Source organism: Sminthopsis crassicaudata, chromosome 2 (genome assembly GCF_048593235.1).
Source record: "Sminthopsis crassicaudata isolate SCR6 chromosome 2, ASM4859323v1, whole genome shotgun sequence".
In the NCBI taxonomy this organism is placed as follows: Eukaryota; Metazoa; Chordata; class Mammalia; order Dasyuromorphia; family Dasyuridae; genus Sminthopsis; species Sminthopsis crassicaudata.
In genome coordinates this window covers 481,100,243-481,123,795 of record NC_133618.1, presented here as the reverse complement: position 1 = coordinate 481,123,795, position 23,553 = coordinate 481,100,243, and the positions used below count along the sequence as shown (strand labels likewise).

The window sequence follows — 23,553 nt, the reverse complement described above, 5'->3', positions numbered from 1 at the left end:
GGGAGATATACTAGCTAAAGGCATTTGACGGGATTCTTTATAGATGGTTGAGGTCCTCCAGATACTTTTGTTTGTAAATGGCATTATTCTTATTATATTGACTCCTTCTGTACAGAATTTCCTTGATGAAATCCAGTGTTATTGAAGAAATTGCCTTAGTAGTCTATTCATTTAGTAAAAGTCAAGTGGGTAAAAAAAGAATATCACAAAAATGAAATATAGTGAAATGCTTACAGGCCTTTTCCTTTGTCAGCTTCTCAGTTATCTATAGTTAAGGTAATATGCCTTGTTTGGTGATATATAAAGTATCTTGTAACATTGAAAATTTTAATATTGCTATTATCCTTTTCCATTAAAACTATCTTTACAGAGTATTAGGACTCTAATGACATTATGGCCTCTTTAAGTAAAATGTAAAGAAATTTTACTGATTTTGTGGGTATAAGTGTCTAAAGGTAACAAAAATGCTATTTACAAGGGATTGTCTGAAAATGCAGTGGAGTTAAATTTCTGGCCCTACCTAGCATTATTATGCTGCATTCTTTCTGTTTTGCCTCCTAAATAAGTATGAGAAACTTTCTCCTTTCAGTGGATCAGATTTGGAAGGAATCTTACAATTTATCTGGTCCCTCTAGTCCACAACCTGACAAGTAAATATTGTCTTTGACCTCTTGGGAGATGAAAAACACTACTTCATGTGTTAATCCATTCTACTTTTGGTTATTAATAATTGTTAGGAAGCTTTCCGGTTGTTTTGTTTTGAAAATCACAATTGAGGATAACTTCCAGACTCAAAATATAATTTTTAAATTGGCAATTTAACTTGCTAATATTTTTCTTAAACTGGCATAAGACCTAGTAAAATCATCAGGAAAAAACTTTTAAAATGGTAATATTATTTTACCCATGGGTACTCTTTAGGCCACCAGAATCCAATGTTAAATTGGATTTTAGAATGCATATTTCCTTTATTATGGCTTCAGAATCAATAGTTTTGGTGGTCTTAGCTAATACACTTCATGTTCTTTCATGAACTATTGTCCTCTAGGTTTACTTTGAATATATATTTTATACCATTTGTTTTTATAACATTTGATTTAAAACTTTTTAAAACATTTAAAATTACTTTTAAAATATATATATTTTTAATTTTAGCATTTTATGCTACTTGAAGACACACAAGCTGTGTGCATAATATTAGTTTGATCTAAAGACTAGGTTATTATAAATTAGAGATTAATATTTATTCATTTGTTGAAAGGAATGATAGTATCATAGAATGATAAATTTAGACTTCAAAAAGATCTCAAACCCTCTAATTTTACAGATGAGGAAATTAAGTTTGGGAAGTGGTGACTTGCCCAGGATAATCCAGGGAAATAGTGGAACTGAAATTATAATAAAGGATCTTTGCCTCCAAATTCAGGATCCTTTATACCAGATCACATTACTGAATGATATCTGCCTTGTAGTTATATTTTTTCAATATTGTACTTCTGTATTATGTAGTCCATATAAGTAAGGAAATATCTATAACCCCTTTGTGCTTACTAAGTGATTTGCTCACAGCGTTTTTTGGTGATAAGTAGTATGAGCATTATTTTCATTAGTTTTACATATGAGGAAATTGATGAAAGAAGTTGTGACTTGCTTATAATTAACAGCTTTTAAGTGGTAGAGTCAAGGACCTGAACTAAATTCTACTGTTCTTTTTAATATAGTTATGTTTTTTTCGAATTGAAATGATATGGAGAGGACTTCCAGCATTAGTAATTAAAAGTAATTATAGTTTTAAAATTATCAACATTTATTTAATATTAGAGGTATCATGGGATCAATTGAGTCGTGTTATATAATATTTTAAAATCTTGTTTCCTAAATGTTTCTTTTCCCTTGTGTATTGCTTAAGGAAAAAAAATAGTACTTCTACAATTTAGTTATTGGATCCATGATTTCTCATGGGAGAGTGGCCGTGCCCATGGTGATTTATAACATATTGCCATAATGCAAGCATCCTGAAACCAGCAGCACATGCTTCTTTAAGAGCAGACTGGAAACCGAAGCATTTATTGTAGATGTGACTGTCCTCTCTTGGCATCCTTAGGTCGTTAGCCTAATATGTGAATATGGACATAGCTTTCTTTGTGTTCAAGCAAAAAAGCAAAGGTGGTTGGTTCTGAGAGGTAGATGGGCCTTAAAGGAACCTAGATAAGGTGCTGTGGCTAAAAACTGTTGTGGTTTTACACATATATATGTATGTGTGTATATATATATATATATATATATATATATATATATATATATATATATATTTGTCAGAGAAAATGTGCTGGTAAAATTTTCAACTGTTTTTCTTTTTTCAGCCTACAACACAACAGTCACCGCAGGATGAGCAGGAAAAGCTCCTAGATGAAGCTATTCAGGCGGTGAAGGTTCAGTCATTCCAGATGAAACGATGCCTGGTAAGAATGATGTTGAAGAGACTTCTGTAACTTGTATCTGGTGTAATGCTTATTACATTATTGTAACAAGGGAATCTGTCATTAAAAATGTGTTTTTTTAAAAATAAAATTTTGCTGCCATGAACTTAATTATTAATGTTTTGATATATAATAAAAAAGGATTGCATTTTAATTCATGCAGTTTTACAGTTTTTAGAAGTGTATATTCATTAACAAGATAGTAACAACATTGCCATATGTTTTTAAGATATTTTATTGATAGTTTTTTCAATTCGTTTGCCAAATCTACCAATTTATTCCCGTTAACTCCCCGCTGCTTACCTCAGTGAAGGTCAACTGGCTCTTACCTTCACCAGGTCTTTGGACACCTTCAGCTCTGATTATCTCAATCAGAGAGCTACCTCTTTAGAGGTTCCCCCCCAAAATACCCGAGTCACTCAAGTATGTGGCAACAGGTCTTTATTCTATCCTATACATCATGGAGTTCTCTCTGGAGTTCCCTTGGAGTTCCCTTCGTCCTCTTCTGCAGCCCCCTTTTTATAGTCCCCAGATCATGTGTCTGAGAGTGCACTAGCTAGAGCATAATCAGCAAGAGAGAGGAGGCTTTTTCCTCGTTACTGAGGTTTATTCAATACCATCAACGCCCGGTTTGTCAGGCTCTGGAAGAATAAGCCTCTGAGTGTCTCTTATACTCTGCCCTTGAGATCTGCCTTTTACTCTTAACAACTCCCTTTTCTTGTTTAGTGGGGACCACTTAGAGGAATCAGAGTACTTTTCAAATGAGTTACCATGCCCTTTATGAGTTGTATTACAATTTTAAAGGTACAAGGCAATAATAATATAAGTATTAATATGAAAATAGTAGGTGTCAATAATGATCTTTGGCATAATTAAGACTATGTTCAAACACTGCTATCCAGGTGGTATATGGATAATCATTACAAGCGTAGGGGGTCTTTTGTGTGGACATCTGCAAATTGTAGTAGAGGCATCAGTACTCCCTAAAGCCATCCCTAATTTCCACAAATCATAATGAGGCACACCCCAAGGTTTAGCATAGGGAGCAGGCACTGGAGCCTGTACATATGTAATATTTCTTGGTATATAACCCCAAAATATTAGTCTAATAGGTGTTCCCAAATGACACATAGGGACTCCTGTAGAACAAGGCCTATTGAGGAGCCAAGTATCAGGCCTCCGCTGAGGGCAATGTGGTAGGGCACTTGGTGGCATTAAACCCCTTATGGAATTCACTGATGTTTTGTCTATAGGGTGTGCCTGTACAATTCAACCCATGTGGGATGATATATTAAGTCTCTTGGGATATTTAAAATCATGTACCATATGGAGACCTGAAGAAAAGTTTTGAGGTTTCAAAGCTATACAGAATTCATCCCCTTTCCCTGTGGTTATACAAATCGGAGAAATAGTTACAATGAAAGAATAATTAGATACGATAGTTCCTCGAATGCTAATGGCAAGCAACAGAGGGCCTTCCAGGAGCTGAGACGCATTATCCATCACCCCAAAATGTGGAGTAAGTTCCCCCTATCCTACAAGATGTAATACTGGAGGATGAGGAGTTACAGCCCATGTCCAGTGCCCTTCTTGATCAGCATCAACATCTTGAGCATTTGTTAGCACTGTCCAGTTACGTGTCAGAACCCCAACTGTTCCTGGAGCCTTTGAACTCAGCTCAAGAAGTGTAAATGCAAGCAGCAGTTGCGCCATATTCCCATTATTCTTTCTTTACAATGCTCTACTTCTCTTGCCTCTGCGTCTCCTCCACCTCCTTCTCTTCCTTTTCTGCATCTCCTCCCACTGCCCTGATTCTCCTGGCTGGCACCCATTGTTCCTCTCTAGTACCATCTGCAAGGACAAGAGCATACCCCGGACCCCAAATCCTAACCGTCCCTGGATCTGCCCATGTTCCTTCTTCTCTCTTCCATAGAACTTTTTTACCCCTTTATACTGATCTTCATATTTATCTTTCTGTAAGTGTGTAGGCCATCATTTCTCATAAGTGTGCCAAAATCGAATTGTAGGGGTTAAATCATCATCCACAAATTGCATGTAATTATATATGAACACTGTTTTATTCAGTGCACTCTGAGTAAGGCGCCCTTTTGGCCTTCCCCACAACCCTTCCCTTTCTTGTTTAACAAGGAGCGTTTTAAGGAACCTATTGTCATGTTCAACAATGGCTTGACCATTAGGATTGTATGGAATACCTGTCACATGAGAAATGTTATATTCACAGCAGAAAAACTGAAAATCTTTAGAAGTATAAGAAGGACCGTTATCTGTTTTTATTTGTTGGGGTCCCCAATTACTGCAAAACAATGATACAAATGTGCCAAAATATGTTTTAAGGTTTCTTCAGGTTGAAGAGTAGCTAATAAGAATTTTGAATGAGTATCAATAATTACATGGATGTACTGAGTTTTCTAATGTGTAACATCCATTTGCCAAATATCATTGGGTCGGTCACCTCTTGGATTATGAGTTGGATCAGGTTTATGTGGGGCAAAGGGAATACACTTCAAACATCTTTTGACTATCTCTGGTGCTTGTTGTTTGGAGATACCATAGAGTCTCCTTAAAGATCTAGCTGACAAATGAAGATTATCATGTGTTATTTGAGTGGCCTGTACTTCACTGAGTATATTACAGTTGTACAGTGCATCGTTGGCTATTTTGTTACCTTCAAATATTGGACCTTTACCATCTGTATGTGAATGTAAATGCATGATGTATATAGATGATTTCAAAGAAAATAATGTTTGTTGTGTTTGGTAAAATAATTGAGCAATAGTAGATTGGCGGAAATTAATGATAGAATTAGGCAAATTTTTTATCATAAGGCACGCATATTGACTATCTGTGATTAAATTAAAAAGAGGTGTTACATGTTGCAAGAAAAATAAAATGGCATAAAGTTCATTCTTTTGAATGGAATCATATTGAGTAGACAACACTTGTAAAGTGTTGGTAGAAGGTATATAAAATCTTGGTCGATGATCCTTAGTGGCATCAGTAAAAATATTTGATTCTTTAACAGGAGTCTCACTAATCACAGAATGTTGAACATCTATAGAAAGTTGTTTATAAAATTGAGCCTTCGCGTATAAGCCTCCGAGTGCCTCTTATACTCTGCCCTTGAGATCTGCCTTTTACTCTTAACACATTCCTTTTCCCCTAAGTAATTAATAAAAATAATTAAGCAAAATAAATCAACGCACTAGCCAGTCTGGAAAAAATCTACTGCATGTCATACTTCTATTCTGTTACTTTTATGCCCAAAGGCAGGAGCCAAAGACAGTTTGTATTTTAAATGCTCACTTTCAAAAAGCACCATGTAGCACAATTTAAACAGGCATGACACTATCTCTAGAAAGTTACAACTTGAAACAGTCATTGGTGGTACGGGCAAATGTATAGAAAAAGGATTGTAGAATATACACATTCTTCACATTATATTGGTCTTTGAAGAAAAAATACAATCAATTTCAAATTTTGGGTATTAATCTGTCTTTCCCAGTACTAAGTATTTTAGCTCTTTATGAATCATGTGGTATGTTTTTTTTTGTTGTTGTTGTTGCTGTTGAATACACTTAAAAGGCATTTTTATTCTTCACTTATGTTTACACAAATGAATCAATGTTGTTGGGTTTGTTTGGGTTTTTAAACTACTTTAACACCAAAAAAAAGAAAAAAAGAAACATTGATTCATTTGTATGTGTCATGAGGTTTAGTATGTTATATTTCAGGCCTGTTTCTCCACCATTACTTCTATTTGACTTCTGCTATTACCCTTGTTTGGAAAGAAGTTTTCTAATGGTTTATCTGTTGTTATTTTGTCATCTTTTCTTGCTACATTCAATTGCCTTTCATATATTTTTGTCTTTTGAGATGTTTGAGAAACAAAGAATTTCTTTAGATCTGGTTTTCTTTCTAAGACTGCTTTGGATGTCTACTTCCCTCCCTCCCTCTCCCTCCCCTCCAATTGAAGGTTCATCTTTTTTTGATTGATGGATAAGTTCAGATTTAGAGGAAGGTCACAGTAGGCTACATTTTGAGCTCATTTTAAAATTTCGTTCCCTCTTGTGTTTTCTGGTAGGTGCAGATTATATGGTTAGAAATTCCTCTCTTTTGTACTTGCAGATCTTTTCCTGGGTGCTTGCAGAATTTATTGTTTTTCTTTTTTTTTTTTTTTTTCCAGTGGAATTGTAAAATTTTACCACTGTGTTTTGGATTTTTTTTTTCTGCAGAGATATTTGTATATTCCTTTATTGGCACTTGTGTGTGTGTGATACATTATGGTATATAGATTTTTTGATTTGTTTTCTTCTGTTGTCTCTACATCCTGTCTCAATATGTTTTGCTTGAGTGAAGAAAATTCTTTTAAGGTTATTATGCTTTACTTCTTTTCTTCCAAATTATCCTTAATTTCTATGTATTTACATTCCTATTCAATTGTTCTCTCCTTTGTTTCTTTGGTGAGATTTTCGACCATTAGACTGTTGGCTAGCTCCCCAACAGCAGGAAGTATTTTTAGAGAGAGAGTTGGAGTGGATGGTAGGAGAGCTTTCTTTGAGCACTTAGAGCAGTGACTGGCACATAGTAGGTTCTTAATAAAATACTTATTGACATGACTATACAGTAAATAGCTTTGCATTGAATAAACTTAATTCTTTATTTAAAAATTGGGGGTAGGGAATGAGAACATATGCCTTAGTTTCCCCTCCCCTATTAGAATTTGCCAAAATTAGCAGGGTTGTGCTTTTTAGTTGGCTGTGCTATATATGGCTTGAAAAATTCCGTTCCATAAACATTTATTTATATACCTACATCCAAAACCACATATTTAGGTACTGGGTATACAAAGACAACTATGCTAAAATCTTTGCTCTAATGGGATGAGATGGACAGAGGGAATGTGAGAAGATATGTTTATCCGTATTTATATATGCATATGACTATATGTGTATAAAATACATATACCCATATATACCAATGATTGGGAAATAAGGGAGAGCATGATAACTACAAATGAGAGGTCACAGTATGCATGATAAATCTGATGTGAGAAAAGATAATTAACAGTATGAGTAAATGCATAATGATGAGAGAAAGCAAATCCACAAGTTCCAGGGCTAGAACCAAGATGACAGTGAAGCCAGGAAGTTGTTGAAGTTTTCCCAGTTTCCCTCAAATACTACATGAAACCAAGCCTCTGAACAGAGTCTGATGGAATGAAATCACTCTCCAGCTCAAGATAGATTGGAAGGACTTCAGGAAAGATTAGTTTCACTGGGGAGCAAGGCATAATTCAGCCCAGCTCAGATAGTGTATGGGAAAGCCAGTAAGAGATTAAGACCCTAATGAGAGGGTCTTAATCATAGCAGCTCAGCTGCAATGCAGAGTAGTGGGGCAGTCTTCCAGTCTCAGCACAGAAGGCTGAGAAATTAACAGCCTGAGAAACCAAGTTGTTGGCTGGAGAGAGAAGCTAGAGCTACCCTCTGCTGTGATCAAGACACCAAACACAAGGGGCCCTGTGATCAAAGCCAAGCCCAAGAGAGGCATAAGAAGCTTGGTATAGTGTTCGCTGGGCCTTAGGAGCAGAACTCAACCTTAACCGTCAAAAATGGGAAAAAAGAAAGAAAATGAGCAAGAAATAGAAAAGAATCTTAACCATAGAAAGCTACTGTGATGAAATGGAAAACCAAAACACCAGCTCAGACAAAAACAAAATGCCCACATGGGAAATCTCAAAAGATAACATGAATTGGTCTCAATCCCAAAGAGGCTTCTTGAAAGTGCTTGAAAAAAAGACTTTAAAAGGCATATTAGAGAAGTAGAAGAAAAGTTGGGAAAAGAAATGAGGTATGCAAGAGAGAGTCAACAGTGTGGAAAAGGAAAACAATTCTTTAAAAAGTACACATAGTTAAATGCAAAAAAAAAAAACAAACAAAAAAAAAAACCCTCCATTAAACAAATCAATCCTTTTAAAAAAAAATGGGCCAAATGTTTAAAAAAAAAAAATCCACTGAAGAAAACAACACCTAGAAAAGTGTAATTAATCAAATGAAAAAAAAGATGCAAAAGCTAACTGAAAAAAATCACATTAAAAACTAAAATGGGGTAAAAGGAAGCTACTGACTCTATAAGAATCAAAAATTAGTCAAACAAATCTAAAAAGAATGAAAAAATTGAAGAAAATTTAAATTCCTTTTGGAAAATAGATCCAGGAGAAACAATTTAAAAATTCTTAGTCTAACCAGGATGATTTCAGAGAGACCTGGAGAGACTTTTATGAACTGAAGCTAAGTGAAATAGGCAGAACCAGGAGATTATATATAATGATCAAATCTGATGGATGTGGCTCTCTTCAACAATGAGATTTAAACCAGTGCCACTTGTTCAGTGATGAAGAGAGCCATGTACATCCAAGAGAGGACTATGGGAAATGAGTGTGGACCACAACATAGCATTCTCACTCTCTCTGTTGTTGTTTGCTCACATTTTGTTTTTTTTTCCTTCCTTCTTGATCTGATTTTTCTTGTGCAGCAAAATAACTGTATAAATATGTATACATATTTTGGATTTGGCATATATTTTAACATTCAATATGTATTGAACTACCTGCCAGCTAGGAGAGAGAGTGGGGGGAAGGAGGGAAAATTTTGGAATAAAAGATTTTGGAAGGGTCAGTGTTAAACAATTACCCATGCATATGTTTTGTAAATAAAAAGCTTTCATAAAATAAAAATAAACAAAAACACCCTAAATAGGGTTTTTTTTAAAGAAAAAAAAATTCTTGATTTACCTGACCAAAACAATAACCTAGATAGCATTCTTCAAGAGATCAAGGAACATGCCTTAGTATATTAGAACCAGAGGATAAAATAGTCATTGAAAGAGAATCCATTGATCACTTCCAAAAAGAAATCCCACAAGGAAAACCCATAAAACATTGTTGCAAAACTCCAGAACTATAATTTCAAGGAAAAAATACTACAAGCTGCCAGAAAAAAAAAAAAATCAAGTATCAAGGATCAACATTCAGGATTACCAAGGATCTGGCAGCTTCTGTAATAAAGGAAAGGCGGGCCTGGAATACTATATTCTGGAAGGCAGAGAACATGGTATTACAACTAAGAATCAACTACCCAGTGAGACTGAGCATTATCTTTCAGGAAAAGAGATAAATTTTCAGTGAAGTACGAGGCTTCAAATCATTTCTCTTGAAAAAACCAGAACTAAATTAAAAGTTTGATTTTCAAATACAGAACTCAGAAGAAGCATAGAAAGATAAACAGGGAAAAAACCCACATTATTTAAAGGCTAAACTGTTTATATCCCTAGGTAGGAAAATGATACTTGTAATTTTTGAGAACTGTATTCTTTTATTGTGGCAGTTAGAGGGGGCATATGTGGACAGAGTGTGTAGGTATGAATTGACTCTGTGATGATAAAAAGACAATAAGGAATGGAAAATATTGTGCTGAGGGAAGAGGAAAGGGGAAGTAAAATGGGATAAATTAGGTCACATGAAGAGACACAAAAGACCTATTATAATAGAAGGAAAGGAAGGAGAAGGATGAGAATTGTCTGAAGTTTAATCTTGTCAGTTTTTCCTCAAAGAGGGGATAGCATTCACTTATTTGGGTATACAAATTTATCTTATCCTATAAGGAAGTACAAGGAGAAAGGAAGAAAAAAGGGAGGATAGAAGGAAGGGCAGAAACTTTAGGAGAAAAAGGTAATAGAAAAGAGGAGGGCTTATTGAAGGGAGAGCAGATTGAGAGTGGGATGGATTAGAAACAGAACACTATTAAGGAGGGACTGGGTGGAAAGAGAGAACAAAAGTATATATAGGAGAGAAAATAGGATGGAGGGAAATATACAGATGGTAATCATAACTGTGAATGTGAATAACATGAACTTTCCCATAAAGCAGAAGCAAAGAGCAGAGTGGATTAAAAACCAGAATCCTACAATGTTGTTTACAAGATGAGATGATGGCAGGACAAAAACCTGAGTCAGACCATAAGATCAGTTTGAGTGAAAAGATAAACATGTGAAGGTGAAGTTATGGAGATAAATTTATATGGTAGGTTGAAAATGTTCTAGTATAATTCAAGAATTTATATTTTATTTGGTAAGCAGTAGAGAACCACTGAAGATATTTGAACATAAGAGTAACTTGATCTCACTGGCTTGTTGTTATTTGTCCTTTGTTCTTGAAGAGGACCATTTACTTTACGAAGATGATGTTTTGTACATGAATTGGATTTTGGATACCAGTATAAATGGATGACCATGACAGAATGGAAGCAGATGGAGGCAGAAAGACTTATTTAGAGACTAATAAAGTAATCATGGTCAAGAAAAGATGAGGGCCCAAAGTAGAATGTGTAGTTATAGAAATAGTGTAGTGTAGAGAAGAGAAATCAGATATAAGAAATATGGCAGAAAGTAGAAACACTAGGACTTGAAAATAGATGTGTTAATTGCTGAGTGAGAGAAAAGGAACAATCAATGCTGACTCTGAGGTTATGATCCTGAGTAAATGGTTCCATGGTAACTTCATCAAGAGAAGTAACAAAGGTAAAAGGAGATACAGAAGTTTTCTGGGTTTTTTGGAGGGAAAGATGAATTTGCTTAAGACATCAGTCTTTAGATAGAAATACTTATCAGTCAGGTAGTTGGAAGCATAGAGCTGGTGCATTCATGATCTATTAGGTGAAGAAATAAAGGAATGATTAAAGACATGGGAATGAAGGTATAGTATATCTAGATGACACAGAGGGTAAGAGCACAAGACTTAGACTCAGGAAAACTTGAATTCATATTCTGCTTCAAGACATTTGTTAACTATGTAACCTTGGGCAAGTTAGTTAATACCTCCCAGTCTCAGTTTCTTCATCTGTAAATTGGGGGTAATAATATAACTTCACAGGATTGTTATGAGGACTAAATAAGAGTAGTGTGCTTTGCAAGTATTATATAAATGCTTGCTATTCTGAACAAATTGATTAGGTCCATGGAAAAAATTATAGGGAAGGATAAAGGAGAATAAGAATTAACTCTTGGAAAATAGTATTTTTTAAAAGTTGGGTGGAAATGAGCCAGCAAAGGAGGTAGAATGTATAGTCAGAGAAAGTTAAAGCACCATGAGAATGTATTAGAGGCTGAGATAGAAGAGAACATAATGTTGGAGGGTTATGATCAAATGTTGCAGAGAGGTTAAGAATGAGGAAAGCCATTTAGTGACTTTGGAAGAAGCTGTTTTCATTTGAATTGTGGGACAGAAACTAAATTGCAAGGGATTGGAGAATGGGTAATGAGGAAGTAGAAGCAATGTAAATGAAGAAGAAACATAATGGTCCACTTTTTAAATTCACTTTGAAAAAATATTGATGTTTTTGTTTTCTTTTGTAAGTCATTCCCCTATTGTAATAAAGAAAACCAGTGAAGTCAAACTAAATAGTACTATGACCATATTTATCTGTAAATGCCATTTAAAATCTTAATTTTCTCTTTATACTTAATATATCCTTAGTCTTTTCTTTTGTCTCTCTCCAGAGAGAGAGAGAGAGAGAGAGAGAGAGAGAGAGAGAGAGAGAGAGAGAGAGAGGGGTGTTTTTCATCATTTGTTTTCTGCAATCACTTTTAGGCTTTGGGTAAAATTTGAGTAAAATTTTTATTTATGTTGTTTTATTTTATTTTTTTAAAAAAATTATATATTTGTTTCCTAAATTTACATATTATATATAACATTCATATATTATATATTTATATTTTTCATTTATTTTTTGTGAAGTTTTTAATTATATCTCTTAATTTCATTCCAAGATATTTGATATTTATCATTCTGCTTTCCTCCCATTTCACCACATTTTAATTATTTCCCCAATTTTATATAAAACAATTTTTTTGCATTTGTTTTTAAAACTTTGAATTATGGATTCTCTCTCTTCCCCTCCTCCCAATTGAAAAGCCACATGTGAAATTATGCAAAACATTTCCATAAAAGTTTCGTTGCAAGTGAAAAGAGATTCTCCCTCCCCCCCTCCAAAAACAACAACAAAAAAAAACAAAAACCATCAAGAAAAATAAAGTTTTTTTTTTTTTTTTTTTTTTTTTTTTTTAGTATACTTTAGCCTGTATCAGTTCTTTTTCTGGGTATGGATAGCATTTTTTGTCTCAAGTCTCTCAGAATAGTATTAGATGTTGTATTGATGAGAACATCAAAATCATTCAAAGCTGATCATCCCACAACTTTGCTATTACTGTGTACACAGTACATTTCATTTTATTTGAGAGCTTATAGAAGACTTTGCAGGTTTTTTTGGTAGCATTCTGCTCATTTTTTTCTTATAGAACAATAATATTCCATCATAATCACATACTAAAATTTATTCAGCCATTCCTCAATTGATGTTCATCCTCTCAGTTTTCAATTCTTTGCCCTGAGAAAAGAGCCGGTATAAATATTTTTGTACATATATATATTCTTTACCTTTTTTGGGGGGAGGGGGAGGATTCCTGTTTAGTAGTGGTATTGTTAGGTCAAAGGATATGCATAATTTTATAGCCTTTTGGGCATAATTCACACCTTTCAATCATTTTTCATTTGGGGAATGGCTCTTATAATTTTTTGTAAAAAAAAAAAAAAAAAAAAATTTGGCTCAATTCCATGTAGAGAACTTGAGAAATTTGGCCTTGATCAGAGAAACTTGCTTTAAAATTTTTTTCATAATTACTAACTGTATTTTCCCCCTTTATTCTGTTATCTTTTCTTTCACCTTGTCCCTCCTCGTGTTTTGCTTCTGACAAGTCCCTCCCCCAGTATACCCTCTTTTCTGTCACCCTTGCCTCATTCTTTCCTTTTTTCCTATAGAGTAAGATAGATTTCTGTATCCATATTGTGAGAGAGAGAGAGTGTGTGTGTGAGTGTGTGGGTGTGTGTGTGTATGTGTTGAGAATAAGATTCATTCACTCTCCTTTTTCTTCTCTTCCCTTCCATTGTAAAAGCTTTTTTCTTGCATCTTTTATGGCAGATAATTTATACTATTCCACCTTTCTTTCCCTTTCTACCAGTATATTTCTCCCTTATCCTTTAAATTTTTTTATATTATCCCTTTATATTCAACTCATACCTGTAACCTCTGTCTACACATACTCCTTCTAATTTTCCTAGTAATGAGAAAGTTCTTATGAGTTACAAATATCATCTTCCCATGTAGGAATGTAAATAGATGAACCTTGTTAGGTTCCTTATGATTTCCCTTTCCTGTTTACTTTTTAATACTTCTCCTGAATGCTGTATTTGAAAATCAAATTCTTTATACAGCTCAGGTCTTTTTATCCCAAATGGTTAGAAGTTTATTTCATTGAATGTTCACCTTTTCCCCTGAAGGATTATATCAGTTTTGCTGGATAAGTTATTCTTGCTTGTAATTCTAGGCTCCACTGCTCTGAAATATTATATTCTAGTCCCTCCAATTCTTTAATGTAAAAGCTGCTAAATATTGTGTATTTTGAGGGTGGCTCCACTATAATTATATCTTTCTGAATGCTTGCAATATTTTCTCCTTGACCTGGGAGTATTGAAATTTGGCTAGAATATTCCTGGGAGTTTTCCTCTTGGGATCTCTCGCAAGAGGTAAAGAGTCTTTCAATTTCTATTTTACTCTTTAGTTCTGGGACATCAGGACACTTTTCCTTGATAATTTTTTGAAAGATTATGTCTAGATTCATTTTGCTTTCTCAAGACTATTTGCTTTGCATTAATTCACTTAAATATTACTCTATTTCTCTGAAATATTTGTTGTTTCTTAGGACAATTCTTAGGATATTGCTTAAAAACTTGCAAATCTTTGTAACAAAATCAGAGCCATTATGAAAGTAATTGTTTTTAACAGCTCTTTTTCTTGTTTTTCTCTTTTATTTAGGACAAAAACAAGCTTATGGATGCTCTGAAGCATGCCTCTAACATGCTTGGTGAACTTCGAACTTCTATGTTATCACCAAAGAGCTACTATGAACTTTGTATCTTTTGAAAACTTGTTAGATAAATATGTATGATCACAATTCTTTTTAAATAACCATCTTTTGTTAACCATTACCTTTCAATTATGTCTTTATCCAATAAGATATGCTAAATGGAGACAAGCAAAGCTTCGTCTAGTAGTAACTTTTTATATTTATAATCCTCTAGAGAGTAGGTTAATGTTAATCTATTAATGTTAATCTTATACATTTCAGATCTGACATAAATGGGACTGAATAATGTTAAATTGTCAAATAACAACCCAATAGGTTGCTGTTACTTCCTTCTCCCTCTCAAATATCACAATTTTGACCTATAAATCTTATTTATTTATTTTTTAACTTCATAGTCTTGCCTGATTCTGTCAGCATTGGTCTATAATTAGCTATCATTTTACAGCTTGGATTAATTTTAGGGGGCAGGCCAAATGCCTTTAGGGAACAACTAGTTTACTTTTAAGAAAAGAAGACCTAATAAAATTAAGAGTCTCTATACTGAAAATTTTATCTTCTAAAGTTGAATGTTAATAAGATTAGTATAAAGTGATGCTTAGATTGGACTAAATATCTTTGTAATCCTTAATCTTAAATTGAAAGATATGGCTATTTCTGATGAACTGCACTATTTGGAGGTCTACTTGACAGATGAATTTGCCAAAGGAAGGAAAGTAGCAGATCTTTATGAACTTGTACAGTACGCTGGAAATATTATCCCAAGACTGTAAGTAAAAAAGAAACCAAAGAAGTTTAAATGTTAACAAATATTTCCTCCCACCTACAGAACTTCACTGTAACATTCCTTTCTAAAGTACCACATTGCCAATCTAAAATTATTAATTTATTTCTTATTTCTTCCCAGTACCTAAATAGGAATCTACTACAAGATTAAGTTCAGTTTTTTTTTCTCAAGTTTTCAGAATAGTTAAGTTTGCATTTTATTTTATTGAAGATTATAAGTAGTTTAAACAGTTGTTAAGAGATTTAATGTCAATGTTTATTCCTTTATTTAGAAACATGACTTGCATTGTAACAGCTTAGTGTTATTTCTCACATTATAGTTCAGAATATTGGATTTTGAGTCAATAGTACTGTCAACACTTTGTGACCTTGGGCAGATCATGTAATCTTTCTGGAGTCTCCATATTCCACATCTGTAAAATGAGGAACTTTGATTAGATGACCTCCAAGGTTCTAAGTCTATGTTCCTGTGATTCCTCAAAATGAACCCTGCTTTCAGACTTCACTTTTTCTGATGTGTGTACCATCATACTTCTAAACACCTATGTTCAAAACCTGAGAGTCTTCCTTGAGTCCTCACTTCATTCCTTTCCCCTGAATCTTGTTGATTCTACATTGACATCTCTTACATTTTCCCCTCCTCTCCAAATAGCAACAATTCTCGCCTTTATCACCTGTCACCTGCAATAGTCCCTTGATTTGAGCCTTCTGCTCCAATCTATCTATTCACCCCTAATATCGGTTGTCCACACAACTGCTAAATTAGTATTCCTGTTGTATACATCTGACCACATCATTCCTTTGCCCAAGAATCTTCAGTAGCTCCAGTAGGGTGAAATACAAAATTATTCTAGCATGTTAAAAATAATAATAGCTTTTAATTTTTCAAAATATATGGAAAGATAGTTTTCAACATTCATCCTTGAAAAACCTTGTATTCCAAAATTTTCTGCCTCCCCACTCCCAAGACAGTCCTTCTAAATATATTTCCACATATGCAGTACAAGAAAAATCAGATCAAAAGAGAAAAAATCATGAGAAAGAAAAAAACAAGCAAACAACGACAAAGGTGAAAATACTATGTTGTAATCTATATTCGATCTCTATAGTCCTCTTTCTGTATGTGGATGGCTCTTTGTATCAAAAGCCTATTGCAATTGATTTGATTCCCTTTATTGTTAAAAAGAGCCAAGTCCATTACAGTTCATCATCACACAATCTTGTTAATGTGTACAAGGTTCTCTTTTGGTTCTGCTTACTTCATTCGGTATCAGTTCATATAAGTCTCTTCATGTTTTTCTGAAATTAATCTGTTCATCATTTCTCATAGAACAATAATATTCCATTACATTCAAATGCTATAACTTATTCAGCTATTCTCCAACTGATGGATATCCACTCAGTTTCCAGTTCCTTGCCACTACAAAAAGGGCTGCCACAAAATTTTTGCACATGTAGGTTCTTTCCCCCTTTTTATGATCTCTTTGGGATACAGATCCAGTAGAGACACTGCTGGATCAAAGAGTATGCACAATTTGATAGCCTTTGGGCATAGTTTGGAATTGCTCTCCAGAATGGTTACATCAGTTCACAATTCTACCAACAATGTATTAAGTGCCCCAGTTTTCCCATATCCCCTCCAACTTTTAATGTTATCTTTTCCTGTCATCTTAGTCTCATTAATAAGGTGACTACAATCTGAGAGGTGTAAAGTGCTATCTCAGAATTGCTTTAATTTGCATTTCTCTAATCAATGATTTAGTGCATTTTTTTTTTTTTTGACTAGAAATACATTTAATTTCTTCATCTGAAAACTGTCTATTCATATACTTTGATCACTTATCAGTTGGGGAATGGCTTGTATTCTTAAAAATTTAGTCAATTTTCTCTGTATTTTAGAAATCTGGCCCTTATTAGAATCTCTTCATGTTTTTCTGAAATTAATCTGTTCATCATTTCTCATAGAACAATAATATTCCATTACATTCAAATGCTATAACTTATTCAGCTATTCTCCAACTGATGGACATCCACTCAGTTTCCAGTTCCTTGCCACTACAAAAAGGGCTGCCACAAAATTTTTGCACATGTAGGTTCTTTCCCCCTTTTTATGATCTCTTTGGGATACAGATCCAGTAGAGACACTGCTGGATCAAAGAGTATGCACAATTTGATAGCCTTTGGGCATAGTTTGGAATTGCTCTCCAGAATGGTTACATCAGTTCACAATTCTACCAACAATGTATTAAGTGCCCCAGTTTTCCCATATCCCCTCCAACTTTTAATGTTATCTTTTCCTGTCATCTTAGTCTCATTAATAAGGTGACTACAATCTGAGAGGTGTAAAGTGCTATCTCAGAATTGCTTTAATTTGCATTTCTCTAATCAATGATTTAGTGCATTTTTTTTTTTTGACTAGAAATACATTTAATTTCTTCATCTGAAAACTGTCTATTCATATACTTTGATCACTTATCAGTTGGGGAATGGCTTGTATTCTTAAAAATTTAGTCAATTTTCTCTGTATTTTAGAAATCTGGCCCTTATTAGAAACATTGGATGTAAAATTTTTTTCTCCAGTTTTCTGATTAGTATTTAAAGCCCTCTAAAAATTTGATGTAGTTACTGGTAATTTTTTTTTCCTTTCTAAAACTTTTACAGGTTATATTTTCTTTTAATTCAAAAGGTATTTTGAATTTTCCCAGAATTCCTTTAATACTAATGTAAATGAAAGAAAACAAAAATGGAACCTTCCTAAAACACTATTTTAAAAAGTTTGTTAAGAAAACAAGATAGAAGATTTACATATTACCTGAATGAATGTGTTGTTAGACATTTGAGACTAGAGGCTTTATTAGATGACTTAATTGCATTTCTCCTTTCTAGACTTGCCTCTTAGAATTTTTTTCCTGGTCTGTACATTTACTTATCTTAGTGGAAAGATTTCTATTTTAATATTTTCATTTTTAATCAAATTTATTCTCATTTCTTCTAGCTACCTACTTATTACAGTGGGAGTTGTTTATGTCAAGTCATTTCCTCAGTCCAGAAAAGATATTTTAAAAGATTTGGTAGAGATGTGCCGTGGTGTACAGCATCCCTTAAGAGGTCTATTTCTTCGAAATTACCTTCTTCAGTGTACCAGAAACATTTTGCCAGATGAAGGAGAGCCAACAGAGTAAGATGATAATTGTGTTTGAATCACATACATAGCTATTTTTATGTTTGTTTTTTCAAATGAGTATTCCTTTAATATTTTTTACCCCTTCTTATTTCGCATGATTGTTAAATCAATGGCATGATTACTTCAGAAAGAAAATAGCTTTAATTATTAGTGTCATCATACATAGATGAGACCTATCATTTTCAAGGGTGCTCAATTTTTCAGGGTAGAATTTCTTTAAATCCAATTGGACTTGAGTCATAATCCATGAAATGATGATGGTCAAGTTTCTTGGGGATTAGAATTGTGGTCTTTACCTAGTTGAGTGAATTATATATGAATGTCCATTATATGAAAGAAGTACATAACTGAGAATGAACCACATCAATGAAAGAGTTTTCTCCTCATCTCTATTCCCTTGTGGCTAGAGAGACTTTCATTTAGAGTAAAAATTAGGAAACCTGGCTTACTACCTTTTTTATGCAAATTGACTTAATTTTTTTTTTTTGAGTGAAAAGTAAGGTCTGACCATTTTTTTTCTGTATTTGACATTTAGTTCTATAGAATTTTAATAATTTCATCAGCAAGTGGACCTATACTGAAATCTTCTAACTAATACTTATAGAGTACTGCAGTAACCACTATGGGAGTTATTAAGAATAGGAAGCTGTGTCTTTCTTCAAAGGACTTTAAGTCTTGCTATTGACATACAGATAAATTTGCATAAGAATTTACCTGGTCTGTGATGGGCATAAGTTTTCTTAAGACTTGTTAGCTTTAAGTAATATTCATTAGCATAAATTACTTCAGGGTGGTAGAAAAGATGGACAAAAAAAAAAAAATCACCTTTTGAATACCTACACTGCAAGTATATTATCTCTACATTTTCTTCTCCTTAAAATACAACAGAAGCAAATGATTTTGAAACCAATTTTTATAATTTCTAGCCAGAGTTTGCTTATAAATAAAGAAAAAAATGAGCAAAGGGAGAGGTTGGGTCCATTTTTAGGTACTGTTCAATTATAAATATACCAAATATTGGTTTTTATTTCAGTGAAGAAACAACTGGCGACATCAGTGATTCTATGGATTTTGTACTACTAAACTTTGCAGAAATGAACAAGCTCTGGGTGCGAATGCAGCATCAAGGACATAGCCGGGATAGAGAGAAACGAGAACGGGAAAGACAGGAACTTAGAATTCTAGTGGGAACAAATTTGGTCCGCCTCAGTCAGTTGGAAGGTGTAAACGTGGAGCGATACAAACAGGTTATTTGTTGCTCTTTATTAATTTTCTAGTTATTTCATTTGAAATCTATATTTATTTTTTGGTAGAAATGTTTTTAAAAATTGATTTTTAAATGGCTTCGAATTACTACATGGAAATAGCATTTTCGTTCTATTTCTAAATGGGTTTAGTTTGAATTAATGCTCACATTTATAAAGTATTTTAACTGTAGGTAATTGCAAGTTTTATATCATGTAAGTCTTAAAGAAAACAGTCTAGATGTGAAGCGTTGTTAAAATAAATTTTTGTGGGCTTAGCCAGTTTTTATGGATTATGCAATAACTGGGGGATAATTAGTTGGGACTTCAAAATTCTAAAGACAACTGAAAAATAAGTAGTCTTCATTTTCCTTATTTTCTATGTTAGATTGTTTTGACTGGTATTTTGGAACAAGTTGTGAATTGCAGGGATGCCTTGGCTCAAGAGTATCTCATGGAATGTATCATTCAGGTAATATGTTAATCTTCTATCTTGTTTTCTTAGCTAACTTTTAAAAATACTGTTTTAGAAAGGTTCCATTTTTGTTTTCTTTCATTTTCATTGGTATTAAAGGAATCCTTTTAATATGAAATATACTTGCTTGTATAAGTCTCTTTCCCTCAAAAGCATTTGGATTAATATTGTATTTTTCTTTTTTTTAGCAGCTGGCGTAGAGAATTAATGATTCGTATCCAAGTCTATAGCTTTTGCTAATTTCTCATTTAGATGGGGGTGAATTTTGGTTTGTGTGATCTCTTTTTATTTCATAAAATCCTAGATTTGGAACTGAAAAGAGATTTTTTTAGGTCAAAGGGTTCACTAGTTCATTTTATAGGTAAGGAAACAGATCCAGGGACATTAAAAGACTTGGCTAGTTAGTAAGTTACACAGTACAGATTTTTCTGATTCCAAAGCTCTATGTCATGCTTCCTATGTGCTTGTGTTTAGTGGATATTCCAAAGGTAACGTTTAAATATGAACCTTTTATGGATGGATCATTAGAATCTAGTTGTGTAAGATGTAAATTATGTTTTGAGAGATTACTGCTTTTGACTTATATAGAAGTTAAGTAAGTGGACTCTAGGAAATTGTATAAAGAATCCATTGTAATTGGTGGCACTTAATAATTGCTGTTACTTTGTAGGTCTTCCCTGATGAATTTCATCTACAGACTTTGAACCCTTTTCTTCGAGCCTGTGCTGAGTTACACCAAAATGTAAATGTGAAAAATATAATCATTGCTTTAATTGATAGGTGAGTAGGATAAAAGATTTGACTAAGCGTTTACTAAATTTGGGGAGAAGGACTCTTTGCCTTTGGAATAAAAGATTGATAAACTTCTAAATCTATTTGTTCATGTTCTTTCTTTTATATACAGATTATTTCTTTTTTTTTTTTTTTTTTTTTTTGTCAGTCATCAAATACTTTAACAAATATTTGAGTGTCTACCATATGCTTACTTTAGGCATGAAGAAATTGTAGCTCTTTATTGCAGGAAATAAAGTGCTGTTTACTGTGATCTTGTAACTAATATCTAAAAACCAAATGGATTTAAAAAATTTTTAACAAAAAGCACTGTTAGGTCATTTGATATTAACTACAAGGTCAGAGCCAACAGCACTTCCTTTGACTATAAAAGGAATGATGGATAGACAGGTAACTTTGGAGTTAGGAAGTGCTGCCTCTAACATATATATTAGTTGCCCAACGCACTTATCTTTCCTACCTACTAGGTAGCTAGCTCTTAGACCAGAAGTTGCAAAAAAGGTGCCAACCCGCATTGAGGGGCAGTTTCATTTTCGGCATATTTTCTTTCATGAATGAAATCATAGGTGCACTTCCTATTCTCCTTAACTGCCACACTTAATTCTATTGTTATTCATATGAGAAAATATGACCACAGTTTAGACTTCTGTAAATTAGTCATAGTGTTTTAAAGACAATAGAGCCAGATAGTTATCTCTGGGGTAATTTGATATGGATAGTATGGGTTGTAAGTGTTGTCTTTAAGTCAGAATGCTGGGTTAGATGACTTCTGTTAGTCCTGTTAATGGTGTGTTATTGCTCAGTTTATCTTAAGTATTAAAGACTTATGGTAGCTCTCTGTAGTTTTGTTAGCTTTTTTAAATGAGTGTATTTGTTATAAATTATAGATGTTAGAAGTACATTACTTTTACAGTTTGATTTCATCTATGATTTCAGTACTTTGTTTCCATGAAGAGTATATCATGGTGAATAGTGTGTTGGGCTTGAAGTCAGGAAGACTTGGCTTCAATTCCTACCTCTGGCTCTTTTAGCAACTTGATACTAAGCAATTCATTTAAACTCGGGCAAGTCCTTAGGACTTTGCTCTTAAATCTTCTTCATTAGAGGAGTTCTAACCCTGGGAATTCCCTCATACTAATAGACTCATAGATCCTATTTGTATATTCTCTTAACAGATTTAGATTTCTCAAGTTTATAAAAAAAATAGCATGAGAAATTTAGAGACTTTAAGGCTTGGCTTAGACTTTTTTTTTTTTTTAATTTAGTGTGGTAGGAAGAAGAAATAAAATCTATCAGAAAGGTATTCAATTTATAAGTGAGGATCTCCATAAATATTAGGTTGAGATGTTAAACCTCAACAAAAAAAGAGTTGATAGATGAAAGTTGCAAGAACATTGATTGAACATATTAGATAATTGGTATAGTACATATACAGTAGAGTAATACAGCATTAATATGTACAGAACATTTCTTTTGAACTTTCAGATAATCCATAAGGATTAATAAGATTATTTTCTTTTTTTAGATTAGCTTTATTTGCTCACCGTGAAGATGGACCTGGAATCCCAGCAGATATTAAACTTTTTGACATATTTTCACAACAGGTGGCTACTGTAATACAGGTATATGCAACATTTCCTCTTAAGTTTTCAGAACTTCTTCTGATAAGTTTTTTTCTCCAAAAAAACTTTTATGTTATCTTTTTCCAAAATTTATAGTCCAGACAAGACATGCCTTCAGAAGATGTGGTGTCTTTACAAGTATCTCTCATTAACCTTGCCATGAAATGCTATCCAGATCGTGTGGATTATGTTGATAAGGTGTTAGAAACAACGGTGGAAATATTTAATAAGCTAAATCTAGAACAGTAAGTAGAAATATAAATTTTTACAAGATGCTTTACACAATACTCCCTTTTCCTAGAATAGTTTTCTTTGTTATATTGTTTTTAGAAGACTTGGGATATAGCATTTCTGAGACTCTCATACTTTGTGATGGGAAAAGGGAAACAAAAGCTGACAGTATAAGTCAGCAGAGTTGCTTCTTTTATAAATAAATAAAAAGTATATATGTAAAAGTTAATTTTTAAAGTAGAAAGCCATTATATTTGCTGTTAATTTTTTTCTAGCTTGAGTTTTAGTATTGAAGAATTCTTTATTTTGTAAAAGCAATTCTCTTATGAATGCCCAGTGTGTAATTGACACTTGCCACAAAACTATGCTAAACTAAGTGATATCTTGTAATATATTGTCTGACCTAATGGATTTTTCTTCTCCCTTCCCTACCAATTACATGCAGATTATGTTTCCTTTTTTTCTCTCTTGAGTTGACCAGTAAGAATTCAGTTAATTTAATGTAAAGCAATCTTTCACGCAAACTTATGCTTACATATAAATTTCATCCTCTGTCAACCTTCTATAAAAGGACATAGATAAGGATTACAGAGAATAAGGTATAGGTGGATTGCAGTGTATCAAGTTGAAAGAACTTCCACATCTGTTGAGATCAAAGATCTTCTGAAGTGATAAAGTAGCCAAAACAGAAAATAGTTTAAAATGCTGAAAAGACAATATGGTTTACACCCGAGTCTTCCATCTA

The 23,553-nt window shown here is 33.4% G+C and overlaps 1 protein-coding gene across 1 annotated transcript in view; it reads left to right on the top strand.

Moving 5' to 3' along the window:
- The window catches only part of VPS35 (VPS35 retromer complex component), a 38,856-nt gene that overhangs the window by 3,532 nt on the left and 11,771 nt on the right, over positions 1-23,553 (top strand). The window contains exons 2-10 of the mRNA XM_074293294.1: positions 2,364-2,462; positions 14,426-14,522; positions 15,120-15,243; positions 18,256-18,438; positions 19,478-19,691; positions 20,077-20,160; positions 20,834-20,943; positions 22,481-22,577; positions 22,674-22,822. Coding sequence (XP_074149395.1) covers positions 2,364-2,462; positions 14,426-14,522; positions 15,120-15,243; positions 18,256-18,438; positions 19,478-19,691; positions 20,077-20,160; positions 20,834-20,943; positions 22,481-22,577; positions 22,674-22,822 — 1,157 coding nt within the window. The remainder of the gene's footprint in view (positions 1-2,363; positions 2,463-14,425; positions 14,523-15,119; positions 15,244-18,255; positions 18,439-19,477; positions 19,692-20,076; positions 20,161-20,833; positions 20,944-22,480; positions 22,578-22,673; positions 22,823-23,553) is intronic.